Source organism: Prorops nasuta, unplaced genomic scaffold, assembly GCF_024137725.1.
Source record: "Prorops nasuta isolate Cenicafe-Biocafe unplaced genomic scaffold, Cenicafe_Pnas_1.2 PNAS00014, whole genome shotgun sequence".
In the NCBI taxonomy this organism is placed as follows: Eukaryota; Metazoa; Arthropoda; class Insecta; order Hymenoptera; family Bethylidae; genus Prorops; species Prorops nasuta.
In genome coordinates this window covers 5,360,289-5,386,060 of record NW_027116811.1, presented here as the reverse complement: position 1 = coordinate 5,386,060, position 25,772 = coordinate 5,360,289, and the positions used below count along the sequence as shown (strand labels likewise).

Here is a 25,772-nt window from a genome sequence, read left to right as displayed (position 1 = left end):
AGGGATAATATTTTGAATCACTTTAACGGGATCCCTCACGCCTACTTTATCGACAGTTCAAGTCAATAAACAATTAGTTTAATAAAATTCAAATGCGAAGCAAATTGAACAATCGGGCGTTTGTTGGACAATGTGCCAGTCCTAACGAGTCAAACGAACTTAAAAACACTCAAATTAGTTGAAAAATAACGCTGTACCATTGTGCTGCGTTCTTGAAGAGAGGTTACTTTTGGTTATTTCCACTTCAAGAACGCGGGACAGTGGTACAACGTTATTCTTCATCCGAATTGAGTTTTTTCAAGCTCGATTGACTCGTTAGAATTGGCACCTTGTCATAAAGAAGCCCGTTTTTGCAATTTGCTTCGCATTTTACTTTTATTAAACGAATTGTTTATTAACTTGTACTGTCGGTAAAGCACGCGTGAGGGATCCCGTTAATCCTTTTCAAGATAGCTTTTGGTATCTATAATTTTCTAGTTATAATCAGCGACCAATCATTTTAATTGGGCGAAATTGGAGGGGCCATTGTCTCATCAATTAATCATGACTTATTACTAAATATTAGACTGATGTTAATCAATTGGGCGAAAGGGACCTTATAATATAGGTCCAGTTGAACTGATAAAACAATATATTAAATAGGCGTCTGATCGTGAGAGAAGCTGTACGAAGGTTTTGCTTGCTTTTTCGGTATAAGGGACAAAGTTTTGTACTTCCTTCAAATAATATTTATTATTCTTGCTGACTGCCTTTCTTGCTCTTGCATTATGTATTCATCAACGACAGAAAATGCTGTTAAACAAGCCCGCATAGGTCTATCACCCAAAGTCAATATTATTATCAACGTTTATCAAATTCCTCGCACTTACCATAGATTTGTTCTAAAACCACCGAGAATTATTCATGAAACTCATATTTCTGCGCAGAACCTGATATCAAGCTACGGAGCAGAAATTTAAACGGGGTTTTCAGATTTTTCTAGATAATACGACAAACATCATACTTACCAACCGAGCTGTTCTGCAACTACTTACCAAAATATTTTGGAATCACTAGCCAAAATTAATAAATACCATTAAAAATGTAATAATAAATAATAATCTATACACATCATTTTCGGCCTTCAACGGTACCAAGCATTTTATTGTTTTAAAAATTACAGAAAAATCAAACTGGAATTTTGCTAGGAATTCGAAAATAATCGAAGTGTCTAATCTGAAGTTCTTCCAAAACAAGATTGTCTCGAGCGTGAAAAGTGTCGCCCGCGCGGCATATAATTAGTTTCGTATAACCTAGCAAAATTCACAAAGTTAAAATGAAATAATAAAAGAAGAAAATGATAAATAGTTCAAGTGAAAATTTAAGATGTCGAAAAGAAAATTGAGAGGACAAGAGTCAGAAACTGTAGGCCCAATGAAGAATTTACCAGAGCACTACCTGTTCCTCCTGGAATTTTATGTGGAGAAGATCGAAGGTTCGCGTTTGGGCAAGCTGAACCAGATGTTCTTCGTGCCGACGATCGTTTCTTTCGAGTTTTTGGATTTTCGTCGTGATAATGCAATCTTTGTCAGCCCCGTGGATCCCTTGTTCGAACCTCAAGCCGGGATCGCTGACGATGTCGAGTATTTCTTCTCGGGACGATCGGTTCTGTTCGCTCTCGAGCAAAGTGACGTCACAGACAAGCTACTCGAGATGGTAATCCGTGTGATGGTAAGGAAGAGAATGCCAGACGGTCTAAAACCGGATATCTTGGTCGGAATTGGTCAAATCGACGTATCCCCGCACTTTGCTGCTCTGAGGAAGGAAATGTTACAATGCTGGCATGATCATTGCCCTCCCTCCAAGGTTTTCGAAGGTTGCGTACCTCTGGTTCACGAACAAGGCGCTGTCGGTAGCCTAGACATCTTCTTGAGGATATCGGCCTTCGGTCAAACCATCGTAACTGAATTCGATGCTCCGCCCTCGGATCAACTGGCAAACTCTTACATTTTCAAGGTCGAGCTATAGAATTCAATCATCCAATTTTCTTTGCTCTTAGCGAGTATAATATATTAATAGCTTGTATTTTCTTTGATAGAGCTTGCATAGAAAACCAGAGTAACAATACTATTCTTATACTTCTTTGGTAACGTGCTGCTATATTTTTTAAACAAAAATTAGAGAATTTTCTTTCAGTGGGAATATCAACAATTTCAGAAAAAATAAGGGTGCTCAAATTTATATCCGTTACTTGTTAGACGCACTTGAATATTTAGCTCTGGCACGACTTAAACATTATACTTGAAATATAATTCACACTTATTCAATAATCTTTAATTTGACAAACGCGGTTATGACCAGAAGAAACTTAATTTAAACAATAGAGTAAATTCTCTACAAAAATCCTATAAATACACATTTTTAAATCTTATCTATCAATTACAGCTATGGAATATTTAAAAAATTACATATGGTTTTCTGCTTTTTAAATTCCAGAAGGAGCAAATTGGACAACCACCACTTGCCTACAACTGCAAAGTGGTTGATCCTGAGAATATGGATCCAACGGATACTAACGGAGATTCACCATGTAGAGTATGTACACCAGCAAAATACATGTGTGCTCCTTGTGGAAGAGTCGGAGCAGCACCACCCTCAAATCCAGAAAAAATCAAGAAATGTTCGTTCTCTTATATATAAAAGTCCTATATTTTTATAAATAATCGTTCTATCTTTTTCCCAATTTAGCTGCAACTGTGGATGCTCAAGAGCAGCAGAGCAACCTTAGGAAAAACGAGAGTTTCATTCGAGGCAAATTTCCTCAGGCCTGTGGCAAAGCAGTGGTGCTCAAGGTCTCAGGTCTTCTTGACACTGACTCCCAAAAAAAAAGGAAGCCATGCGTGACGGTCGCACCGGAAAGTGAAGCAGTCGGTCCTAACAATCCACCTGGACCTGACCACGACGTTTTTATCCTGAGGATTGGCAAGAAGGGTCTGGTGGGTGCCAATGAGAAATCCGATCTTCAACTGGAGATGAGAACACCAAAGAAGCCAGAACTAGGACCCCCAGTCAGGCTTGAAACGAGAGAAATACAAACCGATGGCAGGAGACGTCGACCTAGAAAAAGAATCGATCAATAAAATATAAAACCTTTTGTTTACCTCTCTTCATTTGTTTTTTTTTCCTTTTTACAATTAATACAAACATTAAATTGACAATCGCCCCCCTGGACGGGCAGGGCTAGGGTAGTCTCATATTGATAGTATGACATATTTGGACTTACATAAATTACCAGTGAATTTTTTACAATGAATCTCTCAGAGCAGCAATTGTTCCTCGTAGAATTCTTAGTGGACAGCATCAATGTTCCAGCGGTACACGCAGTTCACGATGAGATTTTGCCAGCCACCACCTGTGTTTGCTTCCAAGTATACCTATTTAGTTGTCGTTCAACGAACTGTGATGCACAGAGTTTGCTCTCTGCATTCCATTTAAACAAAGATTTTTCTGAATCCAATAGATCTTAAGTCTTCCGACTATAACGATCCATCAGAAATCGCCACCTGTGTCGTGCGCGTGTGACAAACTACAGCAGCAGATATTTAAGAAGGGAAAATCCTGTCTTTTTGCACTGCCTAGTAAAGTCCTGGAAAAGCCATTGAACACTTTTCCCATCAGTGTATCTGTTTACAAGAAATTGCCGCCTGGTGTCCTACCAGACGTGATGCTCATTGGTGGTGCTCAGATTCAGGCTAAAGACATGATTAACGAGATGCTGAAACAGCGAGTTTTCAATGCCAGAAACCTTGACGAAGACTTCCAAGTATATCCAAAAATATATTCAAATCGCACACTTTTCATTTCATCGATTTTTAGTATTGAAAAAGAAAATACTGTCTTATTAAGATAAATATATATAACGTCCTTCTGTACACTTTTACAATTTATCAATGAAGCAGATACATATTCACTGTAAGCTATCGATTCCAGACGATCAGTCCATGCAAAGCTTGCAAGGATACATTCAAAATTAGCACAGCAACTGGTCAAGTCGTTGGTGACATCACTCTTTTCCTAAGGATGTCTTGTCTGGGGAAAAAAATCGTTACCCAGTTTCAGATTCCTCATAATAAAAAACCTTATCTCTTCAAGGCTAGTAAATACAAATATTAGAAGAGCCACACTGCTCCAGTATCCATGTGTAGAGACTAAATGTGACTTTTTTGTTGGTTTTTCATTGTTTCTTCAGGGTCCAGAGGACAGTCCTGTGTTCCAGTGCAAGAGAATACCATCAGAAGTGGGCTGGAGCGTTGAAAATAAATGCAATTGCAGAAAAGGCCAGATAAAAGATGGGGCTGGGGAGGCCACCCCAGTAGTTCGATACATTGAGAGTACCCCCAAGTGTGTCAGCTCTAAGCCCCTTTCTACTTCACAGTCTTCAGCAACCAAAACCAATCCAAAGTTGTCCAATAGTACAAGACTGTGCGGATGTCCGGGGAAAAATTGTTCACCCTGTTAATGATATATACATATCAGACTAGAATAACAATAGCCATTGGCTGTTAATTGATTTATAATAACAAATGGAAAAGGTTGATGTAAGAATAAACATTCTATAAATGGAAATTATTGGATTTTGGCGGGCTAAATAAAGTGAGACTGGTCACTTGGTCAGGACGAATCATTGAAGGAACTGTGGCTAAGGGAGAGGGTTGTAGGCCGATATTGGGGAGCAAGCGCAGTAGTTGGAGTGTTTTAAGCTGGGGAGGGGGACGAGGGGTGAATATCCGGAAAAGGACGCGCCGGGATAAGCAACAGCAAAAATTTTACGTGGAAGATCCTTGGTTAGGAGAGATGCGTAGTCTCCAGGTGCTTCAAGAATCATCTCCTTGTCCTGGGGAAGTCTCAGGTCACCGATGAACTCCTCGACGACACCGGCCTCGGCCGATGCTGGCAAGAGAGTCGCCAGCAACAGTAATAGCGACGAGGAGGAATGGAGCTGCGTCGTCGAATGTGTACGTTGACCCTTAAAAATACAAAACATATTTATTATCTTTTTTATGAAACCTTATACTTTTCTATTCAATTATCTCTCTCTCATATACACACACAATGCATACATACAGACTCTGTATACGAGTATTTATACTATTTATTTTTATTTTGTGATCATATTTCTTTATCTAGTTGTAATTGTTATGCTCTTTACAAAACTAAAATTTGTTTTCTTGTGCAATAAAAAATTATGCTCCCTTTCTGTCTCTTTTAAACATGTTTGTCCTCTTTGTCTGTTTAGCTATATACTTTATCTACTTCAGTCCTGCTATCTCCTATTGAATTCTAAGAAAACTTATCCTTCAAGGAGCTTTGTTGTTATATTATTGTTGTTGAAAATATATTACAGTAAAAATATATAATTCTAATTTTTTATTATTATAATTGTCCCATTCACCTCAGGATGCAATATTATTTTATAATAATTTTTATAACGAGGTCTGTTTGCGGTAATAATGTAAAAAGTGCAAGCTGAACTAAATTTACACGAGTTCCGAATGGACTGAAAAGAAAATGCTATACACAGTAGCCGGATAAGAGGATATTTTGTTTGTGGCTTAGGTATGCGAAATTTTGTAACTCATGGAAGTTTTGCTGTTTCAGGCCGTTCTCGAGAGGTCAAAGTCGGATCGCATGACGCGTGGAAGCAGCGATGACAGAAGACAACGTACCATTATTGTTGAGAAAAAGAATGGAACTTATGGTTTCACGTTACAGGTAACATTCTACATCACAATCACATATATATGCTAGTTTTTACATTTTCTGTATCTCTAACGTTTTTCTCTCCAGAGTTATGGTATCCATTACAAAAAAGATAAAGAAATTGATATGGTTACGTATGTGGATTATGTGGAGTACGATGGGCCGGCCTTTAGAGCTGGCATGCGTGAGGGTGACGTAATACTATCTATCAATGGCCACGAGATGGACAGGGCTGATCATCAGACTCTCGTAAACTTCATAAAAAAGTGTGACACTAGAATGCGTATGGTTGTCTCTTTCGAGAACTGCGTCAGAAAGGTACTTCTCGAGAAAAGACATTACAATAATAACTTTGATTACGTCGAATGGATGAAGTGAATTGGTTAATCTCTTTTAGGTAGAGCTTCATATGCGTTATATAGAGTTGCAGCAGGCGCTTCAGAAGAGACTGGAAGAACTAGAAAGTCTATGCGAGAGAGAGAGGTCAATCTCAAGACTAATGGGAAGATGGAAGACTCATTCACTGCCAGCCAGGAAACGAGCGCCTAACGTCTCTATGACGAATAACCCCAATCTGCCTTCTTCCTCTTCCAATTCTTTCAATTCCTCCACTATACAGTGTTGTCGGCCTGCGACCTCCACCGACCATCTTTTGTTATTCAGCGTGGTACAGATTAATCCACTTAGATGGTCTTGTGACACGAACCTACTATTAATTCTTCTTTGATAGTTTGCAGATGGTCGTCCTTGTTTCATTCCAAGAAGCGCTGCCTCCCTCGTTGGTATGGAACCTCCACATTCTCGCAATGATCACCAACATCACCATCATTTCCTGCAAATTATGCCCAATGAGACTTCTACAAACTCCTCAAGACACAGTTATCATCAACCAAGTGGTAAATTAATTTACAAAGAATTTTAACTTGAACCATAGTGTGACAAGAATCATAAAATTAATATTATTGTACCTCTGCGTTGCAATAATCAGAGAAGAAATATGGTACTACATTGAGCACTGGTAGTACGGCTAGTGCGAGCAGTGGAACTCCAGCGAAGTCAAAGTCTCACAAGTCGTCCAGTAATGAGAATACGGTCACTCACATCCCTCCAGCAGCTGCTGCTGTTAGAAATCTCTGTGTGGCTTGTATTTCGAGTGCTGCCAGGCGACATAGCCACGACCAATCCGATAATGGTAGTCTCGATGCCTATGACCTTGCTAGTCCTTGCTGTGATCCCAACTGTGTTCCCAGTAGACGTCGTAGAGAAAAGCAAAGAAGAGTCAGGAACGAACAAAATTCCAAGTCTCACCATCATGTCCATGAATTTAAAACAAGGGTATCATTAGTTTCATATTTTATGGATATTTAATAATTAGGACTTTAACAGATTTTTTCTTACTTTCTGTTTAGCAGCAGCAGCAGCAGCAGCAGCAGCAGCAACAGCAACAACAACAGCAGCAGCAACAACAACAGCAGCAGCAACAACAACAACAGCAGCAGAAACAGCAACAGCATAATTGTTCAAGAGCATCTGGTCACAGTTTACACAGTATAACTTGCAGTGATATTTATGGAGCTGATAGTGCAGCTTCCTGTTCGACAAGTCTCAGTACAGACACCCTCTATTGGGAACAGAATCAGCAACAACGACCTCCACCTTGTCTCCAATATGCAAAGCCCAAATCTTGGGATAATCTAACGACAAAGGCCTTTGGAGGATATGGGTTTGGTTATGGGTATTTGGATACCACAGGACTGAAGACTCACACTACAGAACGTACTAGTAAATCACACGGGAGAGCCAAGATTCCTAGTGGAGCCTCTCAAAGAAAGGCATCGAGCAGCTATCAGTCAACTACCAGACATTTTCAACCAACAAAATCCACCGAGAGTCTTCTTGTTCTCCCATCCTACCAGGCTCTCGAGGATGTAAGTGTGAGAGTGATGTAGTTATGAAATTGGATAAAGTAACTTAATTCTACAATTTTTCAGTCAGAGCATGATTCTGCTAGTCTGAGTTGCGAATGCTTGGACGGTCCTAATCAACGTTTCCTCGTACAAAGCAGATCGATGGAGAAGAACAGCAAACGTAATCAACAAGAAGAATGCAATTTTGCACAAGTCAGGTATCGCAGGGCGAGTCACTCTGATGGAAAGCTCAGATCGACCAATAATTCTGAGGTTACGCGGCTATAACTATTTCTACTGGCACTAATAAAAATAATCTAGTCACTTGATACAATAAATAAATAAATCTCTCATTTTAGTACATCGAATTCTCATTTCATGCCCATTAAAAATCTTTTATTCAGAAAAACAAAAAAATACAATTATTGTAAAGCTATATCTAACATTTCTGAAATATCAACAATTTTTTCCCTAGGTTTACCTAGTTTTTCTCCACGATTTTTTTCAACTCGGTCGATTTTTTCCCACTGCGAATAAGAAACTATTGGAATGTTTTTCTGGTTTAAAATTTGTTTCAGTTCCGAAAATCCTGGTTTGGTGTCTGCCGTGGCAAGGCCTTTACTTATTAATTCACCCACTTGCATTGCGTTGGTCATGGTCGTGAGGATAACTCCGGTAGGTCCAGTAGCTACCCATCCAGCAGCGTATAAATTGTCTTTGACCTTTCCCCCCGAATTACTCACACGACCACGCTGATCATCGAATGGTATAAACTCGTCAATTTTTACAGATTTATAACCAATACTTCTAAACAACAAATCACACGGTAACTCTTCAAATTGTCCTGTAGATACTGCCCACTGTTTAGTTATATCTTCACCTTCTAATTTATTTATTAATAATTTTAGTCCAGCAACACTTCCTGATCCCAAAATTTCGCAAGGTCCTCGGAAAAATATTGGACGAAATTCCTTCACACCTTCCGCGTTAATCTTGGACTCGCCAAGAGATTTTAACATGAGTTCGGTCAATCGTTTCCTAGGCCTAGCAAGGGTTGGTAAAACCTTGTCCACGCCATTGAAATCTTGAGGACGCCACTGCACACAGCATCCGTCAAGTTTGGTCATTTCTCGCAATTCTGCTATGGTAAATGCAGCCTGCAGGGGACCTCTTCTTCCGATCACATTCACGCGGCGTACTTTACTTTTTGAAAGCTTTTCCAAAGAATATGATGTGATGTCTGTTTTCTGTAAAAATTAAAACACTTATTTATTTTTATGTCAAATGTGAAAGATAATACTTTTTACCTTGAGTATATCTACAGGAGTCAGTAGGATTCTTGCAATATCTATTGCAACGTTACCCTGACCGAAAATGGTGACGTCTTCGGCATCCAAGTTAATTTCCAAATGTTTATCCGCTGGTACTCCATTGTACCAGCCAACGAATCTTCGTCCGGATATAACATTTTTCAAATTTTCTCCTGGTATACCAAGTATCTTATCTTCTTCAGCGCCATATGTCTAAAATATATAATGAACTCTTTAGCAAAATAACCAATTAAAAATTACTAATGTAGTAGTTATAACATTAATTATAATTTACCAATAATACAGCATTATACATCTCCTGCAGTTTTTCAACACTAACGTCCTTTCCAACGAACACATTACCAACAAATTGTAACCGTGGGTTTGTCGCAGTTTTATGGAATGTGTTAATAACATTTTTAACTTCTGGATGATCAGGGGCAACACCAAAACGCACCAAGCCAAATGGTAGTGGCAGCTTCTCCAATATATCAACTTTTAAAATATCATTTTTCTGTTAAATGAGAATTCGTTTATAAATCATGTTACATATTACGTATGAAAATTTTTTGGGGTCTCTTATTATTGTTACCTTTAATAATTGTTGAGCAGCATAAAATCCTGCAGGACCAGCACCAACAATGCAGACTTTCGGGATATTGGCAGTAGAAAATTTTCGAGCATTTTTCAACATTAGTTTCATTGTAAAAATATCCTGAAACAATTTTGTTATACTCCTCATTGATGTGAACTAATAATACTTAATAAAAAACGTAGCCGAGGCTTTAAAGGATTTTATCTACCTGCCTGAGTTGTACTGTTTTACTTTCATTTGTAGACTAGCATATGACCTCTACTCTTAATTTTCCTTATGTTATTTGGATTTGGGTCAACATTCTTTACTATTATGTAAATGTTATGGCTTACTACTATAATTAACAACACCAATTACAACAAAAATTCTGTTCAATATAAATATTTTGTTTGCATAAAAAAATTCTCAATCAGGAATTTTTTTTTTAACAATTTTATTTCATGCTTAAAAAGCAATGATTTTAAATCATAGGAATATTTCTGTTAATATTCTCTAAGGCCTGCTCAATCATTAATTTTAAAATCCAATGATTAAGTTCCACAATATGATTATAAAATGGAGAATCTAGAAAAATAAATGCATTTATTGGTAATTTTTGCTAATGTTTTGAAATTATTTTATAATAAGGGAATAAGCAAGGACCTTACCAACTAGATTGCAGATCGGGTAAATGGTTAAAATTGTCTTATCCTCACTTTCGGCTAAATCAGACGCATCAACAAGTTGTATAAAAAGACGTTGCACCTTGTAAGATCTTTTAAAATTCCTCAAAATTATAAGATACCCTAATTCTGGGGTAGCTTGAAATTCAACAGAATGAAATGAGTTTGCAATTAAATGTAAAAGTCCAACATTAACTTGAGTCAACAAAGAGTATCCAATAAGGAACAGGCCTTCACCCTCTTCTAATACTTTCAGCTTCTCATAGAACTGCTGAATTACCATACTGGTAGGATATATAGCTGTATATTTAAATACAAGGCATTTAAAACTTGGCATATCTTTTATATTCATCTTTGCCTTCTCAATATTTTCTGATGAAGGTAGTTCAAGTTCTAAGTATAAATTTTCCATAGCAATGAAAAAAATTTTTCTTATCTCCAATATCTCATCTGTACAAAATTTGGAACTATTGATCATTTTAAATTTTTTTCCACAGCATATCCACAACTTTCCCGGGAGGTCCCTTAGTTGAATCTACAAGTTAACATAGTTTTAAATTTATGAAAATATAAAATTAGTTATTAGTTTTGAAATGAATATTAATGAAAGCTTACTCCATTTATTTTGTACTTGAAGTTCTCCATTAAAACGTTTCTTACTTCAAAACAAAGATCTACTAAGCTATTGTATGGCTCTGAGCTTAACATTTGTTTTCTAGCGATCCTTTCATTAAAAGAATGCGAGTGATGCTTTTTTTTATATCTGTCAAACTCAGAATCATTAGAAAATAAATTTATATTCTTCCTTACTACTCTATGTGCACTAGACTTTAGTCTTCTTAAATTACAGTAAGAAACATATTTCTTAGCTACAATATCTTTAAGTCTTAGTACTCTTGGAAGAAGCGGTTGAGAGCCATCCTCTCCTTGGTTCTCGAAAGATGCTTTATTGCATAAAATAACTTTACATTGATATTCCTTAAACATCAAGGCACTTTCTATGATTTTTTCTATAAATTGTGCTGGTATATGCTCCAAGTAAAACATTGCCAAATCACTTGGATTTTCATAATACTGCCGTAGAAGTGCAATATAAGGAGACACGAATTGCTGACCTTTGAATCCAAGGCAAACTACATATGTCTCAGAGTTTCCTTCTTTACTCGTTGCTGGCTTTGTTATACTCACTCTATCAAAGCAGCAAGCTAATAAATATAGCAGACACACAGTTTTATGTTCATATGTTGTAAAAATTTTAATTAAAAAGCTACCACCAGTAGATAACATATGCAAAGCAGCTATTGTTTCGCAATAATGTAAATGCGCAACTACATCTTCTTGCTCTGCTGGTGAATCAGAACAATTTATGCTTCCATCTGCTGTTACTAACTGTACGTTGTTCCATTTTTTTGCTCTATTTATCAGTGAATCCATATTCTCTAACTTTAGTAAATTTCCAGTACCATCATCGCCAAAACACCAGTTACCCAAAGTGTGTCTTATGAGGCGGTCATCATCAATCATTCCATTTAAATGATTTCCTTCATAATATGGATTCAACGTAGTTGCAATCCAATTCCAGGAGACTTCGGGCCTATTGGTTTTTAACCAATGATTCAATGAAGTAACAAAAGCCCCTGGTGCCTCACAGAGGTGTACCGAAGTAAACTCTTGTTGGGTAATTGCTTCGTAAGAAATTAGTGGGTATGTACAAATGATCTCATGGAATTTGCACCATGCTTGAGTTACAAACTCAGGACTAATAGTCTTTTTCACATACCACTGGACACTACCAGCCTTATTCCTTTTGGCAGTATGAAGTTGCCAATTTGTCAATTCAAAGTTATTCAATAAACTTTTGGTATAATTTAATTTGGTTTTTATTTTCTGTAATTCCGGAATTACCCACTGCCTGCTAACAAACAGGTACTCGGTTCTTGGCAAAAAATATACATCGTTTGACGATATATCTATGCGTTTATGAAATAAACTATCAGCTTCTTTATGTAAGGTCTCTTCTAATTGATAGTCATAATTCTTAGAAATTGCCATATTCATTTTTTTACATACTTATAAATTAAGGGCGTTTGAAATATAAGAATTACAGTACGAATTTACTTCACGGATGCTTTAACTTTTTCCGTATCTTCGTCTACAAAATAAAATTTTTATCTTAGTGTTATTTGATCAAAAAACCTCAAAAACCTATCGATATAGCCTCGGCTTGTAAAAGATATCGAGGACCGAAATAAAGATAACAAGTCTTACCTTTTTTGTAAAATTCTCTATTTGGTATTCTGGTATTTAGGTATTCTGGTTATGCACTATCAGTCTAGCCGAATACACTACACTACTGACTACACAGTACACTACACTACGCTAGGATGAGATCATCTGGCCATCTGCATGGTAATGGTATTGGTATACCGTATACGCACTCACGGGCAAATTTTTTCATGCTGTGTAACTGGGTTAGGTAGGGACAGGGCCAGGGTCGAAAAATTAGTGGAAGGGGTCTAGTAGCTTAGAGTGTATATGGTGTATTTTGTATGTTTTGTATAGTTTTCGAAAGAACTACTATCCTATAATACAGCTGTACTGATGTACAGTACAGATGCTTTGAATACTTGGCGCATGCGCAACGTACCCCGGCGGTTTCGGTTAATTTTTTCAAAATTTATTTTATATTTACGCTCAAAGACTTCAAAGTTACAGGAAGCAGGTAATTTCTTGTCCCTAATGTAACTCTCGTTCCATCAATTCCCTTAATTCTCTGTACTAAATAGAAAATGAGAAGTATGATGGGGAAGGGAAATTGCCCATTTCTAACAAGTCTATTTGCGTCGCGAGCTATACATATAGATATATACTTCTAATTGAAAATGTTTCAAAATTTAAAATAAACAAAATCTTATTTTATTATTGAATAACTAGAGTTGAAATGTTGAAACATACAAGCAAACTATGAAATTTCTTATATATATATATATATATATATATATAAACTGCAGGCCGAAAGTTTAGGATCACCTGGTAAAATTGTCAGAAAGACAGGTTCTTCTTTAAATGCGTGTAGTTTGACTACCCTAAGAGGTAGAAGAAATTTAAGGATATCGTCGTGAAGCTTATTAAATTCCGCGTCCTATCACATTTGATTTGACCTAAAAACATCTAATTGGTGCCTATATTAAAGGAGAGAAATATGACAATATTTTTGAGGTCTCTTTCTTTATGGATATAAAATTTCAATTCTTTGCACCGCTCATCATAATTGTCTTAAGCATTTGAAATTCAAATGGGTGAAAGCTTGAATCTTTAGCTTTCAGTTAAGTCCAAAAATGTTTATAAATTCTTATTAGGTCCATAGTTATTTAATAATCAATGAAGCAGTGTATGACCAGCATTTTGTCTACAAAACATCTGCACGCTAAGCTCTAGAAGCAAATTCAGGTCGGTATAAATTATGGGTGCCAAAAGGGAACCACGTGTTTTTTTGACAAAAAGAAAATATAGCTTCATATTTTTATTTTGTAAATAAATGTGTTATTTAATCGTATTTAAGCTTTCATTGATTTACTTGAAACCGTAAAATAGTTGTTAATCAAATGAAACAAAAGTTAAACGTGGCTCCCTTTTGGCACCCATAATTTATACCGACCTGAATTTGTTTCGAGAGCTTAGCGAGCAGATGTTTTGCAGACAAAATGCTGGCCACACACTGCTTCATTGATTATCAAATAACTGTGTGTGTGTGGACCTAATAAAAATTTATAAATGTTTTTTAACTTAAATGAAAGCTAAAGATTCAAGCTTTCTCCCACTTGAATTTTTCAAATGCCTAAGACAATTATCATGAGTGGTGCAAATAATTGAAATTTTATATCCATAAAGAAAGAGACCTCAAAAATATTGTCATATTTCTCTCCTTTAATATAGGCACCAATTAGATTTTTTAGGTCAAATCAAATGTGATAGGACGCGGAATTTAATAAGCTTCACGACGATATCCTTAAATTTGTTCTACCTCTTAGGTGGCCAAACTACACGCATTTAAAGAAGAACCTGTCTTTCTGACAATTTTACCAGGTGATCCTAAACTTTTGGCCTGCAGTGTATACATATTTCCATCAGATGCCATTTTAATAGCAGATATGTTTTCATAATTCATGCAACTTTACTTTTTGAGAAGTCTTAAGGTGCAGATACATCAATGAGTAAAACTGCTGCATTGGAACCATAACTCTGTACTGTGGATAATATTGTACTTAAATTATTTTAAAAAAATATCTTTAAGGAATAATATTATTAATAAACATATCTGTCATATCTCATTAAAATTTAACTTTTACTTAAAAAAGCCTTGGAAAGCATCTATTTTTGGTACTGAATCGAATAATGAGAGTACCCCCCCCCCCCCCCTCCCGCCATATTCCATAAAAAAGTAGTACACAGTGAACGTGTAATTAATACACTTCTATTTTTTATTTCATGAAATTGAACTCTTCTAGTCTTGGACAAATTAACAAATAGAAATTTGAAGCTTCATTCTGTCCTGGTACATGTTTATATTTTAGGGAATACAAAAGGGCACATCTTTGGGTGGAGTGTTTGCAGAATTTTAACTGACATTGTGAGTTCTGGAAAATGCTTTGTTCCAGATAGTTTAGATTCTATAATATTCTTCGATTCGAAAATGTTATATATAGGATTGCTAGAACATCTCTTTTAAAGAGCATATTTAAATTTGATAAAATACTTTTTTTTCTTGTGCAAAAAAATTGTATTACTGTTTATTTTTTTAAATAAATGTGTTTATCCTAGTTAATTTTTTAGCTTTTCTTCGAGCTGTTTTCTTTTTTTAATACACGATTTATCGCAACTCTGGTTATATAAAGCATCAAGAATAAATTTCTATTTCTTCAATCTTTTTTTCGATATATCAATTAAATAATTATCTGTTTCTTTTCAGACAGAACAGCTTTAATTATCGCCTACATTAGAACATCATACTGTCCCGTCCTCTACTGGCTGAATGATAAATTATAAGAGGAGAGTATAAAATAATTCAATTCTTGACAATTGTCGATAACAAGTTTCAGAATAGCTCTGCTGGTGGCAGGGTTAATTATTTGCTACGAAGATTACCTGCATCCACTCTATAAATCTAGAGTGAAAAAATATGCACTGCCAAGATGCATTCGGGTGTCTTCACCTAAAATGCACCTGAGTGATGTTCTCCGACATAACCATATATTGTGAGCTTTGTGAATGAAATAGGTGAAATGCTTAATAATTCAGCTTGATTCAATCTGTAAAATTATATTTGTCAATATCCCTTGTTTGGTGAGTAGTGAATCCTTTTATAATCGCCATTTTGGTTAGTACGTGGAAGGTGCTGCTCTCTGATGGAGAAACGCACTTTAGTTCTTTTCAGCGATTTTGATGGAGATTCAGCGCCAATGCTTGCGAGAAGAGGGATACGGACAGCGGACAAATGTTGGAATATCGGATAAATTTTAAGTAAACAATGCTAATATAGGTACAATAATTATATCTTATTTTATTTACAACGTTAGCTTAATTATGACTGTTACACTGACTAAATCTCGTTGCATAGAAATTTGCCGTATTCTCTCATATCGAAATCTCTCTTTGATTTGATCCCCCTTTTCAATTCCTCTCACTCTTTCATTTTCTGTATCCTTGTTTTCGTAAGGCCTTCAAGTCCACGTCCCTGTAGTAGTCCTCGCTAAGAAATTCCAGTTTCTTTACCAGTTAATTATTAATAATGTTGGTTTATTGTTTGCCATGCAAACCATTTATTCATGCACAACATACATACACACAAATATATAGAACATCTAATTATTAAGGGACGGAGAATAGGGTTGGACAACAAAAAATAGCTCCAATGGTAGAAGGTTCAGTTTTCGTATTTTTATTTCAAGGTCTTTCTCACTTTACTTAAAAACATTGGGAAAAATCAAAATATCCTCTCAGGGAATTGATGGGTAGTCAAGGATGAATATCGTGGTATCCGTGCGAACGTAGTACTAAAAAATTACGATAATTCAGCAGTCGTCCATTTTCAAAATGGAAGAGATTCGCGAGAATGTCCAGTCTTGTCTTCGCGTTACGCGCGGCAAGTGATCTCTCGGTAATCATGGAATATCTTGATAGTTATACAAATATATTAAAAACAGAGAAGGTGAGTGACAAAAATGAAAGAGAGAGAAAGAATTAATGAAAGGGTTTCTAAGCCGTTGCTGGAGGGAACACACGAGCGAGTAGAGACACTATCATAGATTTGTCGTGCTAATCGCATTCTCGCTTATAATTTTCATCAGTCTCAGGTACCAACCGAAAAGCATCTCGATCTTTCAAGATCCTGCCTTATCGTAATACATTCTTCATTATAGTATATTATTAATTATCCTCTTTTTTTAGCTGGGTAGGATGTTGCAGCACGTTTCGATCGAATGGACCATTAAAAGCGGAAATTGCGCAAAACCGAGGATGCACGTGGACCGAGGTTAGTCGAGCCCGAGCTCTCTTGTGGCAGTTATTGACACTGGAATCGCTCGACTCGGCGATGGTTAAGTTGTGATCAGTTGGAATTGAATGAGGGGGAGTTCCAGGAATTTTATGTAAATATCTCAGCAAACATGCAGAGACTCGCGTTGTTATTGTTTGCATCTGTGTGGTGTTGTGTAAGAACGTGTGTACGTATGTGGAAGAAAGGAAAGAATGAAAGGGAGTAGAGGGAAAGGGAAGTGAAGGAAAAAACAGGTCCGTGTTAATAGGAATTATTCCTGGGTAGGTGCGTTGGGCCTTGAGGGTTGCGGAGACGGCCTGGGCTTGCTCTGGGACGGTTTCCTTGGCTCGCCGGAGCTTTGAATCCCGGCAAGCAGCTCGCTCTTTCTGATGCTCTTCAAGTCCAGATCACCATAGTAATCCTCACTGTGAATAAAACGGCCAGAAACCCGGCGATCAGGGAAAGCCTCACCCAGCCAAATCATCCAAGTGCAATGTGTGTAAATAGTAGTAATTCACAAGGTAAACAACAGAACGAGAAGATGAGTAAAGCAAAAGGGAGGTCCGCATTCGTTGTTTACATTTTTGCACTCTTCGCATGAAATCAAGTGAGTTTTTATCGCAAAATATCTTTTTGCATTTTGGCATCTCAGAATGTAGTCCTGAGGGTCATGAAACACAGGGGCTGTGCCGAATCAGCTGTCATAAACGAACGCATACATAAACAATTGGTAAAAATCGTTTTGTGTGCGTGTGTGTTGCGGGACTCTGCTGGTAAAAACCACTGTGCGTGTCATGTCCCTAAGGTCGATTTTCTATTGTCGTGCTACTATATGCATACTTGTTTTCAGTTGATATCTCCAGCTCAAGAGTGCAACAATGGAATTCAACAGATTTCTAGATGTTACATATAATTTTGAGGAAAGAGTGCTGAAAGTGTATTCAACAAAAATTGACCAGTGGGAATTTGAGAATTTGGCTCACCATCCAGGAACGTCCTCAGGGTCCTCGCAAGCACCGCTGCCATCAGAGTCACCAATCTTGAAGACTGTGCCAATTGGACAGCCGTATTCTCTAGCAATGCCCTCCAAACAGATGTAATACTTTCTGCAGTCTTCGGGATGAGCATGTCTGCTGAAACTTCCAGATGCCCCGCTCACTTCACCAGCAGCTGGACAAGTGAATCCTCCAGCAACCTCTGCAATGAGAAATCACAAAATATTAAAAGCTTCCCCTAGCACAAGATTAATGAATTTAACTGAATTGCATTGAATTTAGTAAGTCACTTTTATGTTATAATGTTTTATGAAATCAAACTGAATAGAGCTAATTCTTGTAGGTTCGAACCTTCATTTCTGCATTCTGGGACCTGGTCAGCCCACATGCAAACTCTGGCTTCCCTATCGTAGGCAAGTCCAGGGCTGCACTGGTACCTAGAGGCTTCTCCGTTCCAACAGTTCCAGAAGACATCACACTTCTTTTCATCAGGGAAGATACCATACAGTCTAGAACAGTGAGGAGTGGTGATGGGTGGTTCGAGCTGTGTCCTCTCGCCACAGTCGACATTGTGCAGATAATCGCAGTTCTCCGTGAGGAATTTGCTGTCGGATGAGTCGAACGCGAGACCGTTCCCGCAGGTCTTCAATTCGGCTACATTGTTGTCGCACTTCCAATATTTATCACACGACAAATGATGTGGATAAAATCCAAAGTCGTCTGGGCATTTGAAGGTTTCCTGACTTCTCGCATAGCCTGGAAAGAAAAATCTGCTGAGAAAAATGCGCTAAGAGCCTTTCTCTCTTAGATCTTCGAGAGCGATCGCGTCGGCGCGGCTTGCAGCGTCGATGGCTGAATAAGCTAAATGGACTTATGTAAGGGTACACACAAGAGTGACTTTCGCCGCACGGGCGCTTTCACTTTGGGCTCGAGCCGGGATTGGCCCACTCGACGTCCCGTTCCCCAATCCGGGATATCACCTCATCCATATACCCTCGTATATGTAACGTTTCTCTCTTACGTCTCGAGGTCACTCTCGATTTTTCTACCGATTCCAACTTTTTTTCGCTCGAATCCCCCTTTCCCACGCCAGCTTCATTTTTAAATTCGACTGCTCAATTGGGTCAAGGTTCCTAACCCCCTCCCCCCTCCTATCTTACCCTTCCCTTTTTTATCGAGCACCAAAATTCATGAAAACAATTACTAAGATTGCTGTACGTTTTCAGGCTCTGCGATTGAGAAGATTAGAGGAGAGAAAAGGGGGACCATACGTTCACAGAGAGACTATGCACTGGGGATGAAATGGTGGACACTTCCAAGGAAAATTGATACAGCTAGTGCACTGGCTTCCAGAAGCGAGCATTGGTGGAAAAGAGTTGGTCCCATTAGGTGTACGTACCGGCGAGTAGAACCGCGACGATCACATAGTACGTCGTCATAGTCACGGAGGAGGGGGACGACGGGGTTGAAAAAAAAGCTCACTTTATGGACACTGTCTCCACTGCTACAGAGAACTCTGCGTTGGCGCCCTGTCGTTCTCCACCTTTATATAAGTCATTGGTCACGTGTCCTACTCCCCTACCCCTCCCAGATCCCTCCTTCTCGTCTTCAACCTCCTCCTCCTCCAGCACCTCTCATCCACCTTGCCACCGATACCTCGCTTCCACCATCTCTCCTCTCCCTCTCTCTCTCATTCTTTCTCTTTCTCCTTCTCCATCTCCTCCTTCTCCTTCAATTTCCTTTACTCCCCTTTCCTTTCTTCGTTCCTCCACAACGTAACAATTCTCCCCTCTTGTCCCTTTTCTCTCACAACCAATCCACATTCGAAAAAAAGAAACCAAAGGTACTGATTGAAGTATGCCAACAATTAAATGTAGTTATTATCAACTTTTTTTTTGCAGTGTTGCGAAAAATTGAGCGGAAAACTCAGATAGCGATACTGAGATCGTCCTGGAACAGCGAGGATTCTGGTGCTTAGTGACCACGCATGCAAATGCCCTGTACTTTCGAAGACAACGCCACTTTCTCGGCCGTTTAATCCAGTTTCTCGAATAAATCGCACACTGGTTTAGCGACTGAGTCTAGCAGCGACCCCTTCCTTACAGTCTCGCACCGTTCCAGCCTTGCCACCAGGAAACGCTCGGGTGACCTTGGGAAGGCTGCTCGTTGGGAATCGCAAAAAAGCTCGAGAAAACATCCTGCGAGTAAGTCAGCTCGGTTTATCCAGGGAAGCTTTGAATTTTCACGAGGAATTCGTTTCCTGCAACTCCTTAAGATTTTGATAATCAGCCGGATTTTGCGCAAAAGGAAAGTTTTGTAACAAAAGGACCGCTCGAGACTCGAGATAAACCTTGTAAATTTCAAGTTTCGTTATCATCCTTTTTCAATTTCGCACGTATCGCCAAAGAAACCGAATTTTCTCACTAGAATTTCAATGAAGTATAATTCTTACGTCTGTGCATAGTTTTTATTATTATTCTACCTTTGATGGTTATTACCGAATAGATACATTATACAACTTTGGTAAAAAAATGATTGATTCTTTTGTAATCAAAGGACCGCTCGAGATTCGAGATAAACCTTGTAAATCTTGAGTTTCATTTTCATCATGTATCAATTGTGTTCGTATCGTCGAAGAGACCAAGTTTCCTTACTGGATTTTTGTAAGAATATAATTCTTACATCTTCATAATTTTTATTATTTTTCTATTTTTAATGATCATTGATCAATGGATGCATCGTGCGGCTTTGATAAAGGAATGATCGGTTTCCGGGTAACGGTAAAGTTGAGTCGAGTAAAGGTCGATTCACACTAGAACATCACGTACTGACACAGAGTGGGTAATAAATGCATATGTTTAGACTACGTCCCGTTGATCGAACGTGCAGGTCGTCGCTGATACCTCTGAGCGTTCCGAATAGGCCAACGAACAATGAGAAGTTCTAGTGGGTGCGTGATGGATTATGTGAATTGACCTTAATCGTTTCAATTAAGCAGTGGGTGGCAGGTGCATAACTCGGCGTGCCAAGGATGCAACTGCAGACACACTTGATTAATATTCGTCTCATCGACCATCTCTTACAGTTCCTTACTTAATATTTAACCCTCGGTCACTTTGGCAAAATACATTCGAGTCCTTATCGTTCGATCAATTCAGATACGTAATACTGCTATTTTGCATAACTTTTTAATGCATAATACTTAACTGGAACATTAACCTGGATCGGTTAATGCTACATATTCGTTGGATTATTAAATAACGTACAGAAATTATACAAAATTAAGCGAAAATCGCAGTATTGCGCGAATAACCTGGATAAAAATAAAGTTTGTACATAAAAACAGAAAATGTCGAGAAATGACTCGAATGCGATATTCACGACTAGAGTTTTTCGTTCTAATGATTTATCTTGGGGATGAGAATCTGCGGCTACGGTTAACCAGAGGAGTCCTGGCCGGATCTGTTAATGCTAAGTATCGCGATCGCTCATGCAGCTCTTCTTACTTTCACTCTCTGCCCGTGCAACGTTCTACGCCGGATAATGGAATACCTAAGAGGCTCTGACAATTTTAGGATTCACGATTCCGCCGTTTCTCCTCTCAAATTTTAATTAGCCTGCAATTATCGATCGCTCTCGATACAGAGAAGCTCAGCGAGGATAGAAATAAAGAAAATGATGTTCAATGGTAGAGATAGAATTGCGAAAGGCGTGGAGTGAAAAATGAGAAATCTCGTGGATCGAAAAGTGGTATTTATTAAGTAACCAAAGTGAGAAGACAAGAAAATGGTAATGACGAAGTGGCGGTGGGTATTACGCGACTGGAGGATGACGAGGTTATTGACACCTTGGTATATATATATACGTTCGACGCGACATTTCGTTGTCGGCAAAGTCTCCCTCTCCGTACGTGGCTGTTGTCTCTCGCATGCCAATCGAGGAATTTTCTTGACGAGACCGGCATTTTTATGCGTCTTCTTCCGCGCCGCCGTCTGAAGAAAACTCCAAATGCACCACTGATCCCAATCTTAGTACCAGATTCTCGCCTCGCACCACCTTGGGCGATTTTCATTTGGAACAAGGTCATCTTCTTGCAGGAGAGACTCCGGGGGTCATCCTCTTGGCTCCCGTGCATGCCAAAGTGGGGGGTGAGAGAAATGGCAAAGTACTCGCTTTGTAAATCGTTGATGAAAAAGTCGAATGCGTGACTGCGTTGCGCCAGTCTCATAGGTCAAGAAATATCGCCGCATAAATCTTGCCCTTGTTGAAAACGTCCTTCCAGTTCGCTTAAAGACTGAGGAAGAAAGTTAGCCGCGGCTTCTTTAGAATTCAACCGTGGCCACCTGTCGTTTCCTTTGCCGCGAGAATCCGACTCTTTTATTCCGCAAAGGTGATGAAATGATTTTCTCCACTAGTAGTGCGCATCGCCTGTTAAGTATCGCCCAGTTTTGGCGTTTTCGCTTCTCCTGTGAACCCCGACTAGCAAATCTGACACGTCGAGTGATGCAATTTCCGCTTTGCATTGCAGAAGCATAATTGCGTTTTACGCCAAATCTTACAGTGTTTCTACTCGATATTGTACCGTCGATTCTATCATAAGATTCTGTATACGAATATCATCCTAAAATTTCGCTTTGCATTGCTGCTGCATAATTGCGTTTTATGTCAAATTCTACAGTGTTTATACTCGATATTGTACCGTCGATTCTAGCGTAAGATTCTGTATACGAATATCATCCTAAAATTTCGCTTCGCATTGCTGCAGCATAATTGCGTTCACGCCAAATTCTACAGTGTTTGTACTCAATATTGTACCATCGATTCTAGAGCAAGATTCTGTATACGAATATCGTCCTAAAATTTCGTTTTGCATTGCTGCAACGTAATTGCGTTTTACTTTAAATCCTACAGCGTTTGTGCTCGATCTTGTACCGCCGATTTTACTATAGCAATATGCACGAATATCGTCCTAAGTTTCTGAATTGCATTGTTGCAGCATAATTGCGTTTTATGCTACATCCTACAGCATCCGTGCTCGATATTGAACTGTCCATTCTTGCGTAACACTGTACGAATATTTCCTTAAATTTCTGTTTTACATTGCTGCAGTATAATTGCGTTTACGCCGAATTCAAAGCCTTCTTGCTGGATCTTGTACCGTCAATTTTACAGTAACGCTCCGCACGAATACCATCCTAAATTTTAGTTTTGCATCGCTGCAGCATAATTATGTTTCACGTCAAACTCTGCAACGTCCATACTCGATTTTGTACTACCGACTCTAGCGTAACACTGTACAAATAACATCCTAAGCCAGCAACTAAAAGTAATTATGTTTACAGGGGTCCCAGAGACGCTGTGAAAATTAGCAGAGTGCATACGATGAGAAAAAGGCGAGAAAGGATAGAAGTTTTGCGAGGAGGAACCGGAATGTGGGTGGAGCACAACAGTTCAAGGAGAACCACTCGATAATCTCTCCTATTTGAGAATGTGCAAAAGCGAAAGGGACCACGAATTTTTCGCGAGTCGAGTGCGATGCAAACAATGGAAGGTGCGTTACGCTTTTGCAAGAAGAAAGTTGATCGATCTAATTAAGATCAGAAGAGGAATGAAACATTTAAGGGAAGAAATGGTAAATGGTTTTATCTTAACGATTTCCGCAAGACATTGGTCTACGAACAATCGCATTTGCTCGACTTTCGAGCAGTGGTCTACCGGTATAACGAGTAGCTCCACCAGTTTCCTGCTGCTGTTCCTCTGATTCGTGTTGAGCTCCAAAGTTACCGGAGTTCGACTCGTGTATTATAGCGGGTGTCGCCCACAGCGCTTAGCTATGTGATAGAATAAAGCGCAGAAAAAGAGATTCGTAAAAGAATCTAGTGGAGAAATGCGAGATAGAAAACGTAGCTGCGTATTTCCATACTCTCGAAAGTCTATGCTATTTCGTTTCTTTCGTTTTCCAGGTGCTTTCTCTTTAACAGACGCCACGCGACGCCAATCGACGCCAGTCTCGAGGTATCCTAACGCTGATAACAGTCATTATGGTTATCATTAGCCACGTGTTACGAGATGAGACTGGATTTTTATTTCAAGCTTAATCATCCAAGAGGAATAACAATGGGCAACAGTCAACAATGGCGCAACATGGCACGCCCCTTTCTCGTCTATCTGTATAATCACGCCTACCTCAGGCCTTTTTCATTTTACTCTTTTTCATCAATCACTCCTTGTACAATGTTATTCCATTTTTAAATTTTCCTGTATCCACAGGCGTCCATGCCATTACCTCTGCAACTATGTGGCAAGTATTTTTTTAGATAAAGGGATGTAGATGAATCTCTCTGGTGTCTTCACTGGATTCGGAATACTAAATTTTCGCAGTAATGGAGGGAAGTATTTTGGCCGAGCCTCGCGCAAAAGACGAAGAAAGTGGCTTTCGTTGGATCGACCATGCCAATCGGTGAAAGTCGTCCAAAATGTCACTGGAGTTTAACCTTAAAGCTAATAAATGCATGCAATCGAGTCGAGCCAAGTCTCAGCGAGAAGCAGTATTACGATTATATGTCGCGTTCTTGCATAATTCAACTTCCACGGTTCCAAAGCCATCGAGATCAAGATGAACCATGCATTGATAAATTATAAATACTTTCAGGAGATCTTGCCAAATCTTTGAAACCGTTCTATGGAAACGGAGGAGCAGAAAGGAATCATGTAGAGCCACCAGCAGATACAAACAGTGTTTTCGACGAACAGCAAACAGTACAATGGAATTCTCAGAGGATATATTTAAAGACCGAAGAAGTCGTCACTTTCTCAAAAGATCCTCCAGTGGGCCTCCACTGAAAAATTCCAGCTTTATTCTCAGCGAACAAATTTCAAGCTTCTACTCTCAACTCTTTTTTTGCATTTTTCAGGCCTTAACAGCTCGACCGAGGATCGTTTCACCAAACCGGTCGCTTTTTAGCCACAGGTGACAGACTCGAAATATCTTCGAATGAAGGAAAACGTGTGTATTATTGGACTACAGGGAAGTAATAATAGGACATACCAGTTCAGATTCGGTAGAGCGTGATGAATCGAGCTTTGGGTAAGATACATTGAATTCACCTTTAATATCATAAGAACCGTGCATGGCTCGCGCGTGATACGCGTGCGTCTCGCATGTGTCACGTGCGAGAAATGCAGTCGAACGCAGCTGAATGCGGTTGACCAGCCTACGCGCCAATCGAAACAATCGATCAGCATTTATTCTCCTTATTTTTCTCTCCAGGTTGTACAATTGCTGACCAGAACTGTCGAGCAACACGTGGATCAAACCTGGCGAATTCCTTTTAGTCGCAATCCGTTCTCGGCCGATGACGAGCGCAGAACTTCTTCCTGTTCAGCGACCAGTTAGCTGAGATATGTCTCAGTCGCATGATATAAAGAAGAAAAATATGCGACTCGTTTGTTCAACATGGACAGTGAGCGATAACGAAAGCATTAGGGTCATAAGCGTTCCTACGAAAGGAGAATATTTCATCGCTCCTTCATGGAAAATACATGTAGGAAAATGCAGGATATTCCAAGGATTGGCTCTTTTGATGATATCTAACAATAGGCGACTACCACCCAACCTACCCTGACCTAACCCAAATAATGCAATCTTTCAACTATACGCCGATCTTTCCCGCGTGCAAGACGCTGGTACCCTGGATCCGTGGTTTCGAAAGCATTTCCGGAAAGGTCGAGGTTATTCGTTGCGCGAGAACGCCTTTCCTTTTCGTGTATGCCATTCGACCTGGTGACCCCGGCTGAACTCTTCGCGCCGAATCAACGCTTTTCCATCATCTTGCTTCATTTGGCACACGAATCTAACCATGATCATAATTCAGGAGCGTTCCATGCTGTTCGCTCTACGAGGATGTCTCTCGTACTCCACGACGATTGTTCTCGACGCTTTGCTACTTTGCGTAAATAACAAGCCGTCCCGGGTGTGGCTGCAAGAAAGTTGGGAAAGTGATATCTCTTTTACTCTTTTCCGTTTCAT

At 38.9% G+C, this 25,772-nt stretch overlaps 5 protein-coding genes across 11 annotated transcripts; 3 read left to right on the top strand and 2 right to left on the bottom strand.

Annotated features, from left to right (window-relative positions):
• The first annotated feature begins 1,128 nt into the window (after nucleotides 1–1,128).
• Nucleotides 1,129–3,133, top strand: LOC136778424 (uncharacterized). Its single transcript, XM_066735247.1, has 3 exons — nucleotides 1,129–1,995; nucleotides 2,476–2,659; nucleotides 2,728–3,133. The coding sequence occupies exons 1-3, from the start codon at nucleotides 1,366–1,368 to the stop codon at nucleotides 3,117–3,119; spliced, it is 1,206 nt and encodes a 401-aa protein (XP_066591344.1). The 5' UTR covers nucleotides 1,129–1,365; the 3' UTR covers nucleotides 3,120–3,133.
• Nucleotides 3,134–3,266: 133 nt separating this feature from the next.
• Nucleotides 3,267–4,498, top strand: LOC136778713 (microtubule-associated protein 10-like). The gene is made up of 4 exons (XM_066735811.1): nucleotides 3,267–3,407; nucleotides 3,500–3,802; nucleotides 3,997–4,131; nucleotides 4,229–4,498. The coding sequence occupies exons 1-4, from the start codon at nucleotides 3,288–3,290 to the stop codon at nucleotides 4,496–4,498; spliced, it is 828 nt and encodes a 275-aa protein (XP_066591908.1). The 5' UTR covers nucleotides 3,267–3,287.
• A 275-nt stretch (nucleotides 4,499–4,773) lies between these two features.
• Nucleotides 4,774–8,046, top strand: ssp6 (short spindle 6). 4 transcript variants are annotated; one of them, XM_066735246.1, is made up of 8 exons: nucleotides 4,774–4,994; nucleotides 5,638–5,751; nucleotides 5,827–6,057; nucleotides 6,137–6,406; nucleotides 6,470–6,635; nucleotides 6,728–7,053; nucleotides 7,149–7,655; nucleotides 7,731–8,046. In XM_066735246.1, the coding sequence occupies exons 1-8, from the start codon at nucleotides 4,896–4,898 to the stop codon at nucleotides 7,932–7,934; spliced, it is 1,917 nt and encodes a 638-aa protein (XP_066591343.1). In that variant the 5' UTR covers nucleotides 4,774–4,895; the 3' UTR covers nucleotides 7,935–8,046. The 4 variants fall into 4 exon arrangements, with proteins under 4 accessions (XP_066591343.1, XP_066591342.1, XP_066591341.1 ...); XM_066735245.1 differs by having other exon boundaries at nucleotides 6,728–7,074; nucleotides 7,155–7,667; nucleotides 7,731–8,045; XM_066735244.1 differs by having other exon boundaries at nucleotides 6,728–7,074; nucleotides 7,152–7,667; nucleotides 7,731–8,045.
• On the bottom strand, nucleotides 7,999–12,698 carry dare (NADPH:adrenodoxin oxidoreductase, mitochondrial). 3 transcript variants are annotated; one of them, XM_066735242.1, is made up of 5 exons: nucleotides 12,482–12,694; nucleotides 9,549–9,671; nucleotides 9,252–9,470; nucleotides 8,954–9,169; nucleotides 7,999–8,893 (listed from the first exon to the last, which is right to left on the bottom strand). In XM_066735242.1, exons 2-5 carry the CDS (start codon nucleotides 9,657–9,659, stop codon nucleotides 8,069–8,071), a joined length of 1,371 nt encoding a protein of 456 aa, XP_066591339.1. In that variant the 5' UTR covers nucleotides 9,660–9,671; nucleotides 12,482–12,694; the 3' UTR covers nucleotides 7,999–8,068. The 3 variants fall into 3 exon arrangements, with proteins under 3 accessions (XP_066591339.1, XP_066591338.1, XP_066591337.1); XM_066735241.1 differs by lacking the exon at nucleotides 12,482–12,694 and adding an exon at nucleotides 9,760–10,006; XM_066735240.1 differs by lacking the exons at nucleotides 7,999–8,893; nucleotides 8,954–9,169; nucleotides 9,252–9,470; nucleotides 9,549–9,671 and adding exons at nucleotides 9,765–10,115; nucleotides 10,199–10,748; nucleotides 10,829–12,365 and having other exon boundaries at nucleotides 12,482–12,698.
• A 3,057-nt stretch (nucleotides 12,699–15,755) lies between these two features.
• On the bottom strand, nucleotides 15,756–19,278 carry LOC136778636 (protein obstructor-E-like). Of its 2 annotated transcripts, none has more exons than XM_066735658.1 (4): nucleotides 19,143–19,278; nucleotides 18,095–18,499; nucleotides 17,732–17,945; nucleotides 15,756–15,962 (listed from the first exon to the last, which is right to left on the bottom strand). In XM_066735658.1, exons 1-4 carry the CDS (start codon nucleotides 19,180–19,182, stop codon nucleotides 15,902–15,904), a joined length of 720 nt encoding a protein of 239 aa, XP_066591755.1. In that variant the 5' UTR covers nucleotides 19,183–19,278; the 3' UTR covers nucleotides 15,756–15,901. The 2 variants fall into 2 exon arrangements, with proteins under 2 accessions (XP_066591755.1, XP_066591754.1); XM_066735657.1 differs by having other exon boundaries at nucleotides 15,820–17,173.
• Nucleotides 19,279–25,772: the final 6,494 nt, after the last annotated feature.